Source organism: Medicago truncatula, chromosome 7 (genome assembly GCF_003473485.1).
Source record: "Medicago truncatula cultivar Jemalong A17 chromosome 7, MtrunA17r5.0-ANR, whole genome shotgun sequence".
NCBI lineage: Eukaryota > Viridiplantae > Streptophyta > Magnoliopsida > Fabales > Fabaceae > Medicago > Medicago truncatula.
This window is the reverse complement of record NC_053048.1, coordinates 41,823,265-41,845,026: the sequence shown is the minus strand read 5'-3', so window position 1 is coordinate 41,845,026 and position 21,762 is coordinate 41,823,265. Positions and strand designations below refer to the sequence as shown.

Below are 21,762 nucleotides of genomic sequence, written 5' to 3'. Positions count from 1 at the left end.
TGAGTTGTATAATTCTGAAAAAGGATTTAACATTGTAGTTGTTGATGATGAATTTACATGCTCAAGTTAGATATATATGTATACTTGTGTTTTTGCTCAAAATTGGTGAAGTATAATGTTGTTGTTGATGAATTCACTTTTGATTGTTGTTGTTTTTGTTATGAGATGTTGTTTTGATGATTGAAACCTTGGGTAATCTTAACCATAGAGCTTGAAGTGAACTTTTGTTGTTCTTGAGAACTTTTATGAAAAGTGTGATTTTGTAAATTAATGTTTTGGGTCATGTTTTATATGGTTTTGAGTGTCTTAACATGTATAGAAATGGTTAGACAAGTTTTTGGATCAAATTTGGGCATAGGGAAGTCAAAATTGAGATTTTGGAGTGAAAAATGGAGTTTTCCCGAGAGCTACCTGTCATAACTCGCCATGGCTAGTGGAGTTACTTGCCGGGGCGAGTAGCTCTCTGACAGCACGTTCTGTTTCATGTTCTTGCGTCTTTTTCACACGTTTCTGTTTTGAATTGGCCTTTGGTGTAAACATGAAAGTTGTAGATAATTTTGTTAGCTTTCAAATGGCTTTGGTTTGACTCAAAAATGATTTTTAGTTTTTGAGATATGATTAAAATACTCCAAGTAGGTCTTAGTGAAATCTTATGAAAATTCAGCATAACCATTTCTAAGGTAATCCAAAACTTATGGGATAATTCCAAGGATCAAAACTAGAAGTATTATGAGTTCAATTAAGGTGTTTAAGAGTATTTAACCCATGTTATGAGTTGATCCTTGGTTAGGAATGAAGGTTTATTAAAATACTGTTGATGTTCAGTGAGTCTGATAAAAGATGGTTGAGGTTGTTAATGTTATGGTAAATTTGCAAATGCATTATGTGGATTATGTATGATGTTTAAGTAGGGTTGACTATCATTTGATATTGTCATATTTTGAGATGTCTATGTGCTACTAGTGTTGTTGTTGAATCTTAATTAAGATGTAAATGTTGGTTTAAGTTGTAAGCGTTGTTGGGTTGTACGTTGCCGAATAAGTCATAAGTATGTTATGCAAATTGTCGATGTTGCCATCATCGTTGGTGTTGTTGTTGAAGTCGTAGTTGTAACCGTTGTTGGTGATTGTTTATGTCAGGTGTTTTATAAGAGGTGGTGTACTCTTACTTGTCGTTGTTATAAGAGGTGGTGTACTCTTACTTTGTCGTCGTTTTTATAAGAGGTGGTGTACTCTTACTTTGTCGTTTTATAAGAGGTGGTGTACTCTTACGTTGTTGTGTTATAAGAGGTGGTGTACTCTTACGTTGTTGAGTTATGAGAGGTGGTGTACTCTCACGTTGTTTATGTTGTTGATTAAGTTGTTGTCGTTGTTGTTGATTAAGTTGTTGTCGTTGTTGTAGAATCTTGTTGTTGTCGTCGTTGTTGGTTGAATTAGTAAGTGTTACTAAAGTTAAAGAAGTAAGAATATTATTATGATGATTTGTTGCTGTTTACATTATTATAAGATGAGGATTATGTTGTGTCGACTATGTTATTATGAGGTGATGATTATGTTGTGTTTTCTATATTATTATGAGGAGATGTTTATGATATGATGAATTATGTTGTTATACAATGAGGTTTATGATATGATGAGTACATGATATGGTTTAGGAGTCGTTAAAAGAATTATTATTACTAATTGATGGAGTTTAAGTTGTTAGATGCATTTGAAGAATTATATGCTTATTATTATTGTTTGTGAAATTTCACCCCTTCTGCTTGAAAATGTTGTCCTTCGTATGGGTAACTTGCAGGTAATAAAGATTCGTAGGAGTGGTGGCTCAAGTGTCTTAGGGTTCTGATACGTAACGGGATGAGAAATTGTTGCTAAGTTTATCATTCCTTTATGTATCAATTTTGGAACATGTTGTTGAAGCTTTTATTGTCGTTGAATTAATTCCGCTGCAAAGTTTTAATTATTACGTTGTTGAAATTTGAAGGATAATTATTTAATTATTTAATTTGTGATTTTTAAGAAAAGAAGTGTAACATTCCGTTTAAGGTGTTTTACTCTGATTAATTTATGAAATTTTTATGTTGGGAAAACAGGGTGTTACAGTATACAACCATATATGTTCCTTGAAACGATCAAACTAATGCATGACATACATGATGAAACACATAAATGACATATAATTGGCATAACCAAGATGTCAAAATATATGGCTGCGTTACTCCATATAAATTTTAGGATATATATGGAGTAAATAGGCAATTACTCCATATATGGTTATAAGTGGTGACATATTATATTATTGTCTTGTCTTAGTTTAGAAAAGGAGTGACTATTGCTCATCTTTTTTATTCTGTTATATGATCGACTACATGTGTTTCTGAATCCCTAAATGTGAATCATAATGAATCATTTTATTTGAGCAGCTTCGATTGCATTAGCTTTAAACTTTCAACGATTGAATTTCAGTTTTTTTGGTATGATTTTGAATGCTTTACCATTCTTTTGTTAAGTTCACTTTCAACTATTAAATTAACACATTTGATTACATTTTTAACGCTTTGCACAAGACCCTTTTAATCCTTTTTTGTTCAGCTTTCACCATTCTAGAGTCACTCAGGTTGTTGGATAATATATCAATTTTCATTGACCTTTTTAACGTTGTGCAATTTCAGGGGGGTAATTGACGAAACTTGCAATTTCAGGAGGGTAATTGCCTATTTACTCCAACTTTTTATATTAAACGCGCTTCTCAAGAAATGTGTTTGGTCCAACTTCTCATTTTATTGCGTAGAAAAGTCAGAAATAAGGCATTTCTATCTTTTTTTTTCCTCTTCTTTTATGTACTAAGAGGTAAGAACACCAAATCCAATTGAGTTCTTATTTATAAATTTTATATTTCATTCAATAATTAATTTGCAATTATCTACTAGTTACATTGCCAATTTTGAAAACCCTCACACTCTATCCCTATATTTATCTCCCTATTTCTTTTACCTCAAAAAAGAAGAAAAAACAAGATTGTCCTAAAATTATCGACTTTTGATTATTTGAATATCATTACTCTAAATTAAATGTTACAAGAGTGTTTAACAATCAAATATTACACCAAAATAAAAAATTATTGCACTAAAAAGGGCTCAATAGTGGGACTACAAATGTGGACCAAGAAAACACATGTTACAATACACTATACAAGAGAATTTTAATTTTTTTATTTGTTTACAAGTTATAGTTTTTTTTTTATATTAATCGTCGATTTCTAGAGGAAAAATACTATAATAATTTGAAGTTCAATCGTTAGTTGAGTTTGTTTTGTTTAAGAATTATTTTACTTAAAATTGAACTTAAATTTCTCAAAACAATTCATTATTTAGTAGAGTTAATTAATCAATTTAACTTAATTGTTTGGTTAAGTTATAGCTGATTTAGTTTAGATGGAAAGAAAAATAAACATATATTTTTTATATGTTAAGAAATAGGAACATATGTTTGGAAGATACATGTTAAGAAAACAAAAATATAGTTCTTTTATATGTATTGTATTGTATTCAACTAATTGATAATTTAGTAATTAAGATCGACTTTGTTGGTAAGCAGTTAGTTCACGCGTAAGATTTAAGTTCATCTTTCCTTGTCAATGTGAAAATCTCTTTAGTAGATGATCCGTCAGTACCTCAATTAGCAATTTTTAAGTCGTAAGATTTACCCTAACTTTGGTGAATCCTTAAAGCTCAATTCATCTAAACTTTTTTTTTTATAAAAAAATAATAATAAATTAATTGACACTTCTTTTTGAATGAAATTAATTGATAATTTTGTTGTTTTTTCAAGATAATAATCATATATTTTTTGTTTTTATTAAACGTGCTTTGAGATATTTGTTGACAAGATCTTTCCATGCCACAGTCAAATTCAAACTATATTTCTTTTTTGAGGAATTTTTCAAACTATACTTGCAATAACATTTGATTTTGTCTTCATATTGTTATTTGTTATAACTCAACGACCATATATAACACCATATCTCATTTATACTGATCTCTCAACATGTATCGAGACTTTGATTTTCAATGAAATTAGTATTTCTCACTAAAAAAAATGTCAACTATAGTTTCTGCTCATTAAAAAGTAAATTGTACTTAACAGACAAAATTCTCCTACAAAGGCAACAAAATATTGGTTATATTGAAACAGGCTCAAGGTTGGGGGAACTCATCAAGCCAATTTTAAAGATAGTCACGTGAGTGACCCACAACCAATGTCTCCTAGGACCACTTCTTGTCCCTAACTACAGCCACGACCTTTTTTTTTTACCAATTTTTTTTGAAAAAATTGCTCTTCTCCCTCTCAAAATTGACTAATTCTTTTGATCGAGTGGGGTTAACTCACGCTCAACATTTTTCAGCGGTAGTTAACTCACGCTGACACTTTTAAGATCGGTTTGATTTAATCACTTTTTAAATCGAATCAACCGATCTTCAAAGTGTTGGCATGAGTTAACTGCCGCTGAAAAATGTCAAGCATGAGTTAACTCCTGCTGAATCAAGAGAATGAAGCAATTTTGAAGGGGGAGAAAAGAAATTTTCAAAATTTTGTCTCATGGTAAAGCCCAAACTGAGATCCATAAAACACGGAATATGTTGCCCAGGACGGTTGATCAAAATGGGTTTACTAGCGGACCCTTAACCATGCCAATTAAGTTTTTTTTCTTTGACGTAAATCGCTAATTCATTGGTCCTTTTGCCAACTTGTATCCAAGTTACTACAAATTATTCTTGAATTATATCACTTAATAACAAATCAATCCTAGAATTATATCACTCGCAAAGATACAGCCAAACTAATCCTTATAAATTAACTAACTAAGTTGCTCGACTTCTTTCAAAACCATGGTCTTTCTTTTCATATTCATAAATTTCATCAGTGTAATTGTTCAACTCCTACAACTTGAAGAGGTAAATTGGTGACCTACACTTTTTTTCTTTTTATATCCGAAATATGATATTCCATCCTGCGTTTGTTTTTGGGAAAGAAAATTTTGTTTTGGTCATTTGGTTGGCCAATATTTGAATGCAATGCAAGAATATTTCAGAATATAAAATTATTTTAAACTTAATTTTTGGTGAAGGTTGAAATTGTATAAATCTATTTATTTCTGTGACTTTCACTCCTCGTTGTTAAACCCCCTAGTTTGTCTTTGGTTATTCTAATTTATAATGTTTCGATTTTCTCTTTTCGTTAGTTTTCTAGTGTTGCTTATCTTGTAATCTTTTTTTATCCGTTTGAGGCACCTTGAGGATACTAGTTAGTATTTCACTTAATCTATTATATCTTTTGACTTCTTAAAAAAATCAAATCCCTTATTTTATCCTTTTTTTGCTTTTAAGTATTTTTTGTTCTCAATTTTAAGGATTTTTCACTTCTATTCTCTAGTTTTTTGAAATATACACACTAAAGTTCAGTTTGAAGCTCGTTTATGCATTTTATTTTTCCTTTTCAAAATCTAAATGTGATCTTGTTTGCATGAGATCTTGAAGTTTTAATTTCGTGTCTCAATTTCGTTTTGTCGTTACATTTGTTATGAAACTCATCACTAGTTCACGAAATAGATTTTAAAAAGGGGAAAATTGGTTGACGATAAAGATTAATTTGGTTGGTGTTTTGATATGGCAGTGACAAAAGGCTAATGTTATTTCATTTTGGTGAATTTGCTACTATTTTCTTCTGGGTTGTATTTATCATGTTAATTCTCGTGTTTTTCATTGTGGGTTTAGTCATGAATTTGATGATGAATTCTAGGTTTTAGATTTGATTTATGTTGCTACTTAGGAAGGTCAAGTGCCTTGGCCAACCAAACTAGAATGCACAAAAAAAAAAAAAAAAAGTGCGACCGGTGTGGTGAGATTTCCAAATCAACTCAAGTTTGTGTTGGCCGGTCATAAGGAAACCCACAAAATCGTATATATCATTCACCACCGCCATCACCAACACAACAAGTGTGTTTCTATTGCATCTATTGTCCAAGTTTATTTGCAACAACGAACAGATACTGAAACATATCGCCAATTATTAGCACAATTGATGTCCTCTCTCCCTTATTAACTTACCAAACATTTTTATTTAAATCATTAGTTTTTCGGTTATAAGTTTTTGAACAAAGTTTTTCGGTTATAAGTTATCTATTATATGATATAGTTTAAAAAATGAAATGAATTTGATGAACTTTTGTTGTTAAATTTTAGGTAAAAAAAAATAAAAAAATTCTTGACAAAATTATTATTATATTAAATCTCAGACCTTGCATATATTATTCATTGTCCTACTAATTGAGTTAAGTTCACGAAGACAAATTTTTTTTTTAATGTTAATCATAAATTTGTAAATATCCGAACGTAGTTTAGAATTGGTTGATTATACGTTTAATGGATACCCGCATGAACATGGACCAAAGCGTACATTATATCATAATATTAATACTCATCGATGTTTATTTACATATTCCTTTAACATGCAAATTTTTTGATACGATATGATACATCTTTTATAGCAAACTGATAACTGTTGCTAGTAAAATTGTTTGCTTGAAGATAATCTATACCAATATCAATAATATATATATATATATAAAGTAATGTTTTTTATGTCACGTGTCACTTCCACGTTTATTCTCAATATTTTTATTATTTTTCTGTTTTTTAAAATCAATATTTAATTTGGCATAAATATTTCAACAAATTTTTGATCTTATCTATTATATATTTTAGGGCAAATACTATTTTTGGTCTTTTTAGTTTGACAGAATTATCAAGTTAGTCCTTTAAGTTTCGAAAGTTTCAATTAGATCCTTTTAGTTTGACACAATTTCTAAATCAGTCCTTTAAGTTTCAAAAGTATAAAATATGACCTTTTAGTTTGACACAATTCTCAAGTTAGTCATTTAAGTTTCAAACTAAAAAAACCTATTTGAAACTTTTGAAACAGTGACAGTGAAATAGTTTATCAACTAAAATGACTTATTTGAAACTTTTGAAACTTAAAGGACTAACTTAAGAATTATGTCAAACGAAAAGGACCTAATTGAAACTTTCGAAACTTAAAGACTATGTTGGGAATATTGTCAAACTAAAAAGATCAAAAGTGGTATTTAACATATAACTTTTTATTGAATTTCGAATATTTTATGTTTAATTTTTATTTTATTTTTGACTTTTAGGAAAAACGGGAGTATCAAACACACCCTCTAATTATTCAAAACTAATAACGTTGTTATTCTTAAAGTTCAACAACTTCAAACCAGGTATTCACAGATTACTAATCAAACAAAAATCATTAATTAGGAAATTGAGTTATATTCTGTTTCATGGAAGAGAATATAATTTTTCAAGTAACACAACAATTGTATAATTTTATTAATTTAATAACGGGTACTGATTTATGCGAGTCCTGAAAACTTAAAAAAGATAATTTTATACTATTTGTTAATATTTTTACTAAATTAAGTTAATTTTATCTGTTTATGCATCTATAAATTTACTAGTATTTATAATATAATATATTTTGTTCTATTCGTATATACCTATTAAGATATTCGTCCCGTAGCAATCCGTTAAAATATTTATTTGCGGATACCTTATATAATTTTTATTTTGTTGTTCTTGAATATGTGTAACCCGAACAACGCCGACAAATACACTAGTATAAAAGGAAAACACGTTTTATAATTCAAAAAAGAGGAAAACACGTTCGGGTGTGATTTTTTCTTCCATGTTTATCCTTGGTTTAAATTAATTTAATATAATATAATGAAATTTTAGGACAGTTCTTATCCAATAAATATAAAAATGACGATGACATGGAGAGTTATTGAATTGTTTTGTTGACACGAAAGTGCAAGTACGGAGGATATGCAGAAAATAGCGCAAAGGGTGCGGTTCTTGAATCCAAACTTGTTGCAATCGCAACTTACTTCTATCGATACAACAACTCGCAGTGTTCAATCTCGGTAACAATCCTTTTCCTCTTTCTTTCATCATTCATCATGTTCTCTTGAATTAAAATGAATCCTTCTTTTTAATCATTGTTGCATTTGTTTAGGCCCTATTTGAATCAACCACCTCCTCTAGCATAAACATAAAATATAAATCCGAATTGTTTGTATATAAGCTATTATGGAGAGCTTAGGGAGAAGCTGAAAACAATTTATGAACGTATCAAAAGATGTTTTCATAAGCTCTTCCCAACAGTCTCACAAGTGCTTGTGCCAGCATATAAGCTCAAATAAGTCTTTGTTAAGACTTAAGAGAGGAAATGGAAGAATAGAGAAAACACTATTATATATCATTCGTTTGAATTCTTGAAGGTGAATCAATCGGTATATTACAATGAGACGAATCAACCTAAAGTCCTTCTGCTACATTAGCAGCTAATTAACTTCATAACTAACAAAACTGAATTGTAACAGCTAACTAATTACTCTTTAGCTATAATAATCTTTAAACCAATTCAATGGATTTATAATTGTTCTCCGTTAAATTGATTTCTTATTGCAAGTTAAACTTCGAGATAGTCATTGCTGAATGCTCAATGAGACTGTCATTTCGAACATGGTATTATTTATAGTAAATTTTGGTTTAAATCAGTGTATAGTTATTAGTTAGTTATATTGTAATTTGAAGATATTTCTTGGAGGAATTATCGATCGGCCCTCGCCCAAACAGATGTAGGATTGCCAGGGAAGATTGTATGGTCATAGGATCTGCAATTTTTCTGGTATGTTGCGACAGGTTAAGGTGGGAAAAAAATTGTGATTGCTATATCAGATTGATGTGTTTAGTCTTCAAACCAATTCAATTGATTGATAATTTTGTGATAGAGAAATAGAATAGTGGAAAATTTCTCAGAAAAATTCTTATAGAACTGATTTCTTAGATAAATTCTTAATTTTGTGATTACTCTATCAGGTGGAATTTTTTTCTCTGTTTAACTGATTTCTTATTGGACTGGAATTTAATAGTATTTGGGTGGAAATTAATTAATGGTGAGCAAATGCACGGTTCAGAAACTCAATCCTCCACTCTCATACATGCATTCTCCTTCCCTAATAAGATAATCTGGAAAACAATAATCCAGGCCTCACGTTTTTAGTTTTAAAACTGAAAAGTTGTTGAAGCCCTTAAAAATCTAGAGTTGGACTGTTTTCTTTGGTGTTTTAATTTTATGACTTTTAAAACATTTATGTTACATGAGCGACGAGTTGTATGCGACCTTATGAAATTTAATTGATGTATAATTAAATAGTAGTAGCTGTGATTTATTTGTTAAATTTTCTTACATGTGTGTCTTTAATTGTAATTTTGTACTTCTGGTAGAGCCAGTCTTACTATTCTTTTATTTAGGTGTTTTCTCATTCTTTTGACCCTAGGTAGGATCTCATTTTGACATTCTTGTTTATAATTACTGAGTAGCATATAAATTTAGATTGCTTATGAATAAAGGGGACAAGATGGTTGGCTTTTGTAGCTTTATGCATGAATGCGTTTTTGCTTGTTGCTGTTTGGGCCTTTGGGGAATGATAAAGATCTAACTTTTGTTGAAGATATACTGTTTGGCCGTAATACATGCTTTTTTTAAAATGAGTTTGGTAGAATTTTTTTAAGGAAATATATGTCCTTAACCTTAAAGCATGCGTTATTTACTTTCCAAATCATGAATGCACCAGGGAAATTACAAGCACAAGAGAACTTAGGAATGCATTTGACAAATACAAAATAAATGTTTTGTCTCGATACCTGAACTGGACTTCGGGGGCAAATGATAATCATCATGCTGCCAGCTATGTGGTAAACCGTCATTTTAGAGCTGATAACAATGGTATATGCACGAAGGAGTTCTCAAGCAAGGTGCAATTGATCTAATGTATACTTCCCCCCCTAATGTTATGCACTTTAGTTTAACTTGAAACTTGTTATCAAGCAAGGAAGAATGGAAGATGACGCTTGCTTAACCTGTTAAATAACATCATTTGCTGAATCTATAATTTTCTTTTGATGAAAAAAGAAGTCTATTTTTATTTATGTCTCTATGTTGTGCATTTAATGCTTGATGTAATGATGTTTGTATAATTATTTATTTATTTTTTTGGTCAGGTAGCCTAGTGGCTAGAATTCACCTTATAAGGTGAATAAGTGGGGTGTCCGGGGTTCGAACCTCGGCCACTGCATATGATAATGCATTGTCCTACCAACTGAGCTATGCTCACGGGACGTTTGTATAATTATTTCTAATTGAGCATTTCCCTGTTTCATTGACATCTTTTAATCGGACCGTCCTTTTGTTGGAGAATTATGACTAATATTACATTCAATGCCTCAGCTTCGTAAAAATATTCCAGACTTTGTAAAGATAGTGGAGGTTGGTGCAAGGGATGGATTGCAAAATGAGAAGGCTATTGTTCCCACTGATGTGAAAATCGAATTGATAAAACTGCTAGTTTCTTCTGGGTTATCTGTTGTTGAGGCGACAAGTTTTGTCTCACCAAAATGGGTGCCACAGGTAACATGTTTTTTCCTAGCGATCATCAATCATTTGTGATTTTATAGAGACAACTAAGTACTCTTCTAATAATAATTTTTTTATTATTATTTGTTTACGATTCATTTTCTACGTTGGTTCTGTATGGTATCTTCATTGGATCTTACTCCCTCCGTCTCTAAATAATAGTCGTTTAAGGTTTGTGCATGTTTATTAAAGAAATGATTAATTGTGTTGATTTCAATGGTAAAATTATTATCATTTACTAAAACACCCTTATTAATTGTAGTTAGTGGAGTAGTTAAGTTGGATGAAATTCAATAAATGAGGGTATAATAATGGAAAAAAATAATAAATGTTGCATTGGTATTCTAAAGTGACAATTATTTTGAGAAAAAGAAAAAAATGCTAAAGAGACAAATATTGTGAGACGGAGGGAGTATATAGGCTTTTATTTGTCAATTCAATGTGCCCAGAGATTCTTCTCTCGATCGCTGTTCCTATGTTTCTGTTGTAAAAGTTCCATTTCCGTGTCTGCAATCAGGAATACTGATTCTGTCTTTTCTTTGCTTGTTACAAGACTTGATCGGGTCTCTTGTGCATATGTTATTGTCTATACCTCCTTTTTGTTTAAGTGTTAATCATGATTTCTATTGTACTTTTGTACGTGCTTTTCATCTGTACCCTGTTTAATGAATCACGTGATCCTCTGACCAACCAATTTCACATATTAATAACTGATTTCAGTTGGCAGATGCAAAGGATGTACTGGCAGCAGTTCGAGATGTTGAAGGTGCTAGCTTTCCTGTCTTAACTCCAAATCTCAAAGTAAGAATTATAGTTGTTGGTAAATATATTATTTGGTTTAGAATTTGTGGATGGTTGTGATCATCTGACCCCCTTTCTTCCAGGGTTTTGAGGCAGCTGTTGCTGCTGGAGCTAAAGAAGTGGCTGTTTTTCCTGCTGCTTCTGAATCATTCTCTAAAGCAAATCTCAATTGTGGCATTGAGGACAACCTTGCTCGTTGCCGCGATATTGCTTCTGCTTCTAGAAGCCTCACGATCCCAGTTCGTGGGTATGGTTTTGATTCATATATTTAAATGATGGATAAATTTGAGTGTGTTCTGAAAATTTATGTGTTACTTCTAGTTAAAACAAAAGGGTTATTTATATGTGTTTGAAAACAAGGGACTTCGTATTTTCATAATAATCTTGAAACATTACTTGTCGGCTATCAGATGTGTTTGCACTTTGCCTTGGGTTTACTTAAGCTGTCCAAAGGATGGCTGATTTAGATCTAAGTGGAAGAATAGCTTCTGAGCTGAAGTACCTATTTCTATGTTGGTAGTTTCATTTAGCTGTGACATCAAGTCATAAGAAAGGTTTTGGTTTGTGTTTCACTTGATTTTTTTTTACTAGAGTGTATCATTTGAAATTGAAACATATACTGATTTGTTTCGCTGATGATTATATTTGGCGGTAATATTGTATATACTCATCATAGGAATTTTGCTGACCATAATCTTTCCTTTTTGGATTTACACGTCGTTGATCGGAAGACGGCGTAGCTTGAACGGTGATTTAGTGTGTGTTTGAACTAACATATTTTAAGGCAGTGTTATGTTTTTTAGCTTCCCAAGAGAGCCATTGCAAACAAAATTATCTTCCAAATTAAGCTAAAAACATGGTTTTACAGACAGTAGAATTTGTGCCAGACTCCAATCGTCCTTACTTGAATCTATTTACTTATTCAAATTATTTGAACAATCTGAAAACAGTATTCTGCTACTTATCAGTTGTCACTTTCAAATTCATCAAAGCAACTATATAGTCAATCCTGTTGCTGATTTCACACTACAGATACATATCATGTGTTGTGGGATGTCCTCTGGAAGGAAGAATTGCTCCAGTAAAAGTAGCATACGTTGCAAAATCACTTTATGAGATGGGGATCTCGGAGATTTCATTAGGGGATACAATTGGTGTCGGTACACCTGGTAATGTTTCTTTCACCTGGTAAATGATTTATTATATTATATTATATGTACTTACGTAGAAGATCCTGTTTATTAAAAAATTCCAATGTTTCCATGTCAAAGATCATTGTGTATGTTTTCACAAGTAGTTTCCTTTTCTTAACCTTTCCTAAGAAGGAATTTGTTGTAGTGGTTTTCTTACAAGGAATAAAGTGAAAAGTCTAAGGTGATTGGGATATGTGATTATCAAATGAGAAAAAAGTAACTTTTTCAAAATCTCCCAAGTCTTATTACTGTGTACAACAACTTCTTATCAGCTTTTTTTTTAACATATTAAGTTGTATTGATTAAGTTCTTTCATGTTATTTAATCTACTAAGTTTTATGGTTCTATCTTGGCTGTTTTGCTTTATCAAATATCCTGATATAACTTGATATTTCTCATCTTTACAGGTACCGTCATTCCTATGCTTGAAGCTGTTCTTGATGTCGTTCCAATTGATAAGCTTGCTGTCCACTTTCATGATACTTATGGTCAAGCACTTTCAAATATTCTAATTTCACTACAGGTAAACACTTTTTATTCTTCAAACGCTGATATGTTATTAGGACAGCCCTTTTATATAGGATATTTTTGAAAGACCCACCCTTTCAAAACGAATTATCTGGATTGTGTCCTTGTCTTTCATTTTAAACTCACATGTATTGCTGGGATACTGACTGTTTTTCCACTCCCAACCAAGATAATATTGTCTTTGCAATCTAAAAAACGGAAGTGGATGTATACTATGGACTTATAGCCTGACCGAAAGAATGAAAATTTCAATGTGTATGTCTTTATAGAAACAAGGCCCGGGCTAAATATATTTTTGGTCTTCCATTAAATTGACAAAATTCGACTTGTATCCCTATAAATTTTTTATTCCTTTTTAGATTCTGAAAAAAAAGATAAATGTGCTTTTAGTTTTTGACAAGAGACGCATGAGGGACGAAAACACTATTTTTGTTGAACATGAACACATAACAAATAAATTTGTATAGGGATACAAATCAAAATTTTCCATTAGGATAAAAATGTATTTAACCCTAAAAGCAATTCCTATTTGGTTAATCTTGTTCATTTTTATAGATGGGGATCAGTACAGTGGATTCATCTGTCTCTGGTCTTGGAGGTTGTCCATATGCCAAGGGTGCAACTGGGAATGTTGCCACTGAGGATGTTGTTTATATGCTGAATGGACTTGGAGTTAAAACTAATGTGGACCTTGGAAAACTTATGCATGCTGGGGATTTCATCTGCAAACATTTAGGACGTCCTACTGGTTCAAAAGCTGCAACTGCATTGAATAAAGTTACTACATGTAATGCTTCCAAACTGTGAGTTACCAAAGCTAGATCATGTATTCAAATGAAAGATAGATTGTTTACCTACTGAGTGTTACTGTTGTTCATAAGATGTCATGACTTCTTACTTCTTTAGAGTAAATGTATGTTGGTGGTTCCTCTCTGGTGGGTCCTTTCTGCAAAAACAACACACTGAAAAAGATAGAGCCAGAAAACACAAAGTGTAATGTTGTTCATTTCTACTTGTTTTTCGAGTCTATTGAGTTGCTTCCATTATGTGTTGAACATGTAATCAGGATTGAAATTATGAAAATGCATAGCACGTCCAAGTTCAACAGCATTGTCATCTTTGATACACATTTTTATAATGAAAGTAAATCAAGAAATTGATGCTTTTCTTTTTCTTGTTTGATTATTTTTCCATTCTTGTTTCTTTGTAATTCTTTTGTTTATAGATTTGAAGATGTTCGATTCAATTTTCCTTTTCCTATCTTAGAACTAGCATTACTCAACTCTCGAACTCATACTCAATACACTTGTCTAAATAAAATTTCTATTTTTTTGTTCATTGCCTATGATATTTTTGGTCTTTTAAAGGTCAGAGCTCAGAGTTTAAACTGAAGACAAATGCACGTCTGAGTCAATAAACTTCATATCGACTTTAACTTAACCACCATTAACTTTAATATTGGATGCCATTTACTTCATTTCACTACTTTTGATGTAAAAAATAAAGGACCTGTGCTTAATTTCTCCCTCTCCCCTTACCCCTTATTTTATTAAAAAAAGCTAGTAAAATAAGAAACAATTTCTTCTTTATATTATATGTCCAAGTACTTTCCTGCTCACAGCAAAAAATCCAGCATGCAAATGTTATAAGAAGAAATTAAAGATTTCTTCACAACATTTATGTCATAGACATGGACCCCTTCTCCTTTTCTCCCTATCGCTGCATTGGGTAATTTGTCTAGTCCTACCAGTATTGCAAATCTTTGCTCTTCTTTGTCATTATTGTCATTGAAGCATGAATCCTTTTACTCAACTACTCCATCAGAAAATAATAGTGAAATTCAGTACTAGTTATAGATAAAATAGAAATTATTGTCCTTTCCAAATGAGCCATTAATACATGATGGTTCATTTCATTAAAGATACTCAAAGGGGTCTCTCTGAGTGAAGAACTTTGCTTTAAATGACATCTTTGTCGTGTACATTTATGCTTGCTGTGACATTCTGTTGCATAGAAAGTGACTTGACATGCTCGTGAGTCGATCCTATAATATTGTTGCCTTTGTTAGGGTATGCTTTCTTTCCTCCAAGCACTATACTTGATGGTAACAATTAACAAAATTGTCATTTCTTTTGAAAATAAACTTTTCAACTCTTGCCTTTGTCCCATGCATCCATTTTAGGACGCCGGTTCTATACCAAATGTTATTTTATCTACAGTTTGTCTGAGTTTAGGAGGTCATGTCATGTAAGAATACAACCACACACTCCTAAAATAAACTTGTTGTGACGAACACTTTTTTTTTTTAAAAGCCTGTTAGTTTAGCTACATTGAAAATTTGATCACTTTCTTCAAAACGTACCATTCACAAATAGTGTTTAAGAAAGTTTTTAAAATGTATGTTATTGGCTATTTTCATGTGTTTGGTGTATTTTGTATATACATGTATTTAAAGATTTGACTTTGTAAGACACTTTCAATTAGATCCTTGAGATTATGAATATTTCAAAAAGATCATTGACTCTTTCAAAATTTTACTCATATTAGTCATTTAAAAACATGGTAGGGACTCAAGTGATAGTTAAATATAGTAAGTTGTTAAATATAGGGGCCGAAGTGACACTAAGTGATTAAATTTGGATACCAACTTGATAATTTAATATAGTGAGACCTTTTTGAAATATTCATAATCTCAAAGACTTATTTAAGAGTTTCTTACAAAGTCGGTAACTAATTTAATGGTTTAGTCGATAAATTGTCATGAACGAGATTTAAAATTATGGTTGCATCTCGAGTTAATACTACAGAAAATTGTTGTCAATTTAACGCACATCGAAGTTACTGTATTTTCAAAATCTTGATCTTAGAAAGGTATTTGAGAAGGACTTGGAAACACATTAGTAAATGTATGTACGAGTAGCCATTTAGAAGTTAAGTTTGGATTGTCATTGAGTTTGGAAAAGTTATGATATAGTCGTGCCGTGGTTTTGTTGAAGCTTTAAAATTGGCTTACCCTTATTCCGTTAATTGCACCGAATCTAAGCATGCATTGCATTTTGTATTTTTTAACAAATTATGGTAAAACATGGCAGGTTATTCATGCATGTAAAAAAATTGTAGGACTCTCTTGGTAATTATGCTATTGGTGCGAAGCATCAACTTTGTCAATGATTAACTTCTGCTAAAAAATTTGACTAACCATCTTTAACAAAATCTTTCCTTTCAACTACATTATTTCGTCCGTAGGATTCAAATCGGATAATTATAGCTTAAAAAGTAACGTTTTTTTAGTAATTTTTATGCTTGGAATTGACACTGATATAATTTTCAGTGCATTAAATTCTCAAATTTGGCTGTTTGTGGAGAGTTCTCCATGATTCTGATGCATTTGCAGCCAAATAGAAAATTGTTTACCCTGCACAAATTAAATGATGAAGGACGAAATATCTGCTATCCAAATAATCGTATATTCTGCACCCCAAAATAATTATTGCATCCTCTGTACCAGGGTAAGAAGGAAATCCTTTAACAAAAAAATTAAGTTGAAGCTTTAAACATGCTAGAATTAAACATGCTTTCTTGCTACTAAATTGAAGCTTTAAACATTACAATAGCTTAATTTAATTGCTATTAAGTTATTTCTTGCTACTGCTAATCGGATTTTTTTACTGGACATTTAATTAGGATGAACATGGTTAGTTCATATATAAATACAAAATAATCACATAAAAGTGGTGATTGAGTGATACTTATACCTACAAATACACATTAATTATACAAACATTATTCATTTTTACACCCACCCCATAGTGGATATGTGGCTGGCATATAGGCAGAATTCAAAAATATTGAAATTAAAGTGGGGCCTAAATCATAATCACCAAAGAAAAATTAATACGACTAGACTGCTGAGGACATTTGATTCTTAGCTTCATGATTAAAAGTGTTGATGTAGGTTGAAAATTGTTATGCACATCCATGGCTCACCAATTCATTTCATCACAAGAATCATATAGGACACCTTTTAAAAAAAATATATCGATGATTTTTTCAAAAATAAATAAATATCGATGATATATTTATTATATGCTGAAACGAATTATGGTCCCCCCACCAAATTATATGTATGCTGCCACAAACCTCAGTACTTTATGCAGAGGTTTAATTTTGAGTTGCAGAGAAAGAAAAAAAAAGTTTCCACAGTGATATAGACGAGGTACAGTGGTTATGTACCAAACTAGAAGTTAAACTACTCCATATTCAGATAATTTTCTTCATAATATACTAATATTCGGATAATCACATATTTAAGACAGCAACCACTACTAGGAAAAAAAAAATTAAATTAAGGAGAAATTTATATAAGAAAAATATAAAAATTGTCTCTAGTTCAATAAATTTTGTGACAAAGAAGTTAATTAACAATAAATTTCTTTTTTCCCCTACTAATTTGTGTAACCAATTCTATTCTTTTAGTAGAGGAATTTAGTTATTCAAATTCAAGCAGCAAAATAATTCTTAGTTAATATAAAAACTTGTATCAAAGTTCTGCTCATATAGATAAAATTTAAGGTAATAAACATAATTGTTGTTGTAATAAAGTAGTAGCATGCATTCATTCTAACAGAAAAGCAAAATCAATTCAAGAGAAACACAAACTAGTAAATCATTTTAAAATTAAAATAAATTCATAATGTATTGCATGAGGAGTTATAATGCAAATGTTTATTTTTTTTACAGCAATATAAATGTTCATCATTAGATGCATTATTGTTATTTACATATGGGGAAAACCATACACTGTTTCTTGTATAATCCTATAAACCTTAGCTAGATATAGAAAATCTGACGTATCTATGGGAATCTTGGAAGAAACCTAAAGCTCATAGGACAAAGGAAGCATGCCAAGTTAACAAACACATCCATGTTCAAGATTTATTTATTACATATACCTAATTAAACACTCATCATATAGTATAAGATTTCAACAAAAATATAAATATAGTTACTTAAACTATATTCTCTCATCATCAATATTATATTATATTATATATAATCTCAAACCTAAACCTTCATGTACAACTATAATATAAATTAACTTAGCAAAAAGACTTATACAACCCAAAAAATGCTTACAAAATGTAATATATAAAGAGACAGAAATTAAGAGAACAGAAAGATTGAGGACAGAAATGGATGTGGATTTGTTGTCTCTACAGGTAACAACTTATCTGTTGTGTAGAGGATTTGGACCAGTGTACACTTTCCTCTTTTCATCACCAAAAACTTGATCTCCATTTTTGTTTGCATTGTTTCCTTCATGGAATCTAGATGATGATGATTTGAATGAACCACCTTTGAATCTGTCAAATATTGCTTTATTATTACCAGTTAATGCTGCAGCTTCACATGGAGCAATATTGCTTAATAGTAGAAGAAGAATAACAAAACACAGTTTTTGGTTTTTTCTCTTTACACTAATCATGGCATGGAAAAAAGTACTACACAAATTCTATACTTTGTATGTGACTTGTTGAGGTGCCTGCTACCTTTGTGGTTGAGTGATAAAGGAAATGAAGGCTTTTGGTTTTGGTTATGAAATCAAGAAAAAAGAAAGACTTTTGAGTATCTTTTTGTTTAGGAGAGCATAGGAATTTGGAAATGAAGAAAGTCAATGGAAGGGGAGAGGCCAAAAAATATGCATAGAACTTGGTGCTTGCTTAGTATATAGAAAATGTTTGTTACAAATTTCAGAGCCAAGTTTTTTTGTTTGCTAAGGAAAAATACACTAAACTTTAGGCTCTTTAGGCAGAGACAAACACTAGCAACAGTGAAAGAAAACAAAACAACTGAGAGAAGGAAAGAAAAGGAGAGAGAGAGAGATGGTTTTGGTATAGAGTGAATAAAAGTGTAATAAGAGAAGGAAGACATAATGAGAAGTGGTTTTTCATTTCGAAATATGGAAATACTCGTCAAGTTTTTAGAAGATAATGTTATTGTAGTTACATCTAAATCACAAATGTGTAAATCAGTAACTCAAAAAATTATCCGAAGACATTACAATACAACTCTCAAGTTAACGACGATCTTAAATTTGTATTTCCATTTTTCCCTTTTGTTATTTTCTATTTTTATCAATAAATTTGGTTTTTGTTGCTTAAAAAAATAGAGAAGTGGACTTTGAGCTTCTTATTAAATTGAAAGCTTTTGCAGCAAGGGTCCTTAATTTGGTCTAGGGTCATGTGAAATTAATCATTTTGTTAGTTTACTTTTTTTTTTTTTTTTTCCCTCATTCTCATATACACACACTATTTTTATTTTTGAACTGGTTCTCATATATTATGCACTATTGTGCTATGAAAAACAGTGCATTCTCTAATGAGAATGTCTTTTGGTCACTATTCTTTAGTCCCCTAGAAGAAGCTATACCCAAAATGGAAAAGATGATTTGTGGTCTTACTCAATGGCAGACGAAAACTGGATTGAAAACTGATGTTATATATATATATGCTCAAATGCACTATTTTATACATGTATGTTTTTGTTTTCTATCAGAATGTGATTATTTTCTACATATTTCATGTGTATGTATGCCCTATATATAAATATATAAGGACAAATATATAGTAAAATTTCAAATCAATTTTTTTTTTGTTTGTTATAATTGAATCTAACTAGTAAAATAGCTGTCATTGATGATGGAAGCATGGATACACACTCAATGATTCAATTCGTTACACCTAGATGCAGAATATGATTATAGAAACTGGCTGATTACAAACATTTAACTAATTGTAAGTAAGAATATTGTCACCTGCAGTAACTTTATTTTTTGGCATTATTGATTAGTAGCAGCTTGATGGGATTAGAGTCATTTGACCATTTGAGTCAATTTTTATATGTGCACCAGTATAGTATTTATCTGCTTTGGTCAAAGATGTCGGAAGCAATTACTATAAGAAAAGAAAATGAGTCACCTCCAATTAAAAGTTTTGTATAAAAATATTGACAAAAAAAATTGTATAAAACAAATGAATACATTGATGACACCAAAATTATTGATAGGATAAGCACTAGATTGAAACTATATTATCAACCTAAATCAAATGAATACCACACCAAGAGAAGAAAATAAAACAAATAATGTTCCACTAAGACGATGAAATCACACACACAAAAAAGAAAATCTAAATAGATTAGAAATTACTTATTTACATAAAAGAAATAAACGATTTGGATATATTATTTTGGGTCAAATTAATCATATACCACCCATTTGCAATAAATCAAGAAGAAGAAGAAGAAATGGTTTGCAAAAGAGTTAGCGGTGACGTATCTCTTTTCTTAACATTTAATGTAGTAAACATTTACTTGTATAAAACAAATATATAATATAATACTATAAATAGTTTTCATATGATATTGAAAATATAAAATAAATTATATACAATTTTTATGTGTTTAATTTCTATGTATGACCACTGTAGATTTTTCAGTTTACATATAGAACGAATAAATCTTCGGCAAGCTCAAAGAATCCAACTTACTTTAGACGTTCACAAGAAAAAGTAACAATTGGTTTAGAAATTATAGTGTCGATAAAACATAATTTTTTTTTTTAAAATAAATCAAATTATTCCTCGATTTTGTAATAATAATCTACAGGTATGATTAAATTGTTTCTATTTCACAATTATTATTCATCACTTATACAATGCAACATAAATCCCACGTAGTAAAGAGCTCCATCGCGACGACTATTGTAATATGACCAATAATGTACTTTAATTAGTAAAAAATTCTCCCTTTTTTTTTAACGATATTGTATTACATTTTAAAATAATGTTAATTCTTCTTTTTCAATACATTGTCTATATAAACCTATCGATAGACTTGATTGAAGATAAGAATTTTAACATATCTAAGTTTAGAGGTAAATCTTCTTTTCGATTTTATGAGTCTCTTCCCAAGCTTTTGTGCGGTGTTGCAATTTTTTTCATTATGTCTAATAACTTGCAAGCTATGAAAAACTACATATATATTAACCATTAGAAACATCCTCGTATTGACGGTGGGTTTTGAACTCATATCCTATCTAGATCCGAACTTAATGCTTATCAACTAGACTGATTTTTGTTGGCAATATTCACCTAAAATCATACATGAGTGAAATAGATCCTTTGTCGTCGACTTTATGAAGTAACCGAATCTAGACAATCAGATTATGAGAGACAAAGCTTTCTCTCTTTTAATCTAAGTCTAGACACAAGTTGTCAATTTTTTATTTGAATATATGTGAACAATTAATAATAATAATAATAATTTAATAATCTCCATATGGATTGATCTGATGGTGTAGACTTGAGACGTAGGTATGTACTCCTCTCTAGGTCTTTGATTAAAATCATTTAGGTGCCTACAATTCATGTGGTGGACATGTTCATACAAAACTTTTTTTGGCTTCAATTGAAGCTCCACTAATTGATGATGGTCCTTAAGTTAGTCAGATTGTAGGTCAAATTTCAAATTTAAATAAATAAATCTTTTAGTTATAAACAACCCCATTTCACGTAATGTTCATAACTATTTTGTCATTGTTACACACACAAAAAACTACCACTAAAATAAATTGTGGTTGTACTTTTATGTAGTTGGTGAGACAGATGCGTGCAATGGGGATACAG

At 30.6% G+C, this 21,762-nt stretch overlaps 1 protein-coding gene across 1 annotated transcript; it reads left to right on the top strand.

Annotated features, from left to right (window-relative positions):
* The first annotated feature begins 7,842 nt into the window (after positions 1 to 7,842).
* Positions 7,843 to 14,183, top strand: LOC11413302 (hydroxymethylglutaryl-CoA lyase, mitochondrial). The gene is made up of 8 exons (XM_003624901.4): positions 7,843 to 8,001; positions 9,718 to 9,898; positions 10,371 to 10,550; positions 11,277 to 11,357; positions 11,441 to 11,604; positions 12,390 to 12,526; positions 12,958 to 13,073; positions 13,634 to 14,183. Exons 1-8 carry the CDS (start codon positions 7,904 to 7,906, stop codon positions 13,883 to 13,885), a joined length of 1,209 nt encoding a protein of 402 aa, XP_003624949.2. The 5' UTR covers positions 7,843 to 7,903; the 3' UTR covers positions 13,886 to 14,183.
* Positions 14,184 to 21,762: the final 7,579 nt, after the last annotated feature.

Excerpts from the sequence above, each read along its gene's own strand:
- LOC11413302 (XM_003624901.4), top strand. The coding sequence starts at position 7,904 with ATGCAGAAAATAGCGCAAAGGGTGCGGTTCTTGAATCCAAACTTGTTG. Across the intron at positions 10,551-11,276 it reads CACCAAAATGGGTGCCACAG|TTGGCAGATGCAAAGGATGT; the intron begins GTAACATGTTTT and ends AACTGATTTCAG. Across the intron at positions 11,605-12,389 it reads CTCACGATCCCAGTTCGTGG|ATACATATCATGTGTTGTGG; the intron begins GTATGGTTTTGA and ends TTCACACTACAG.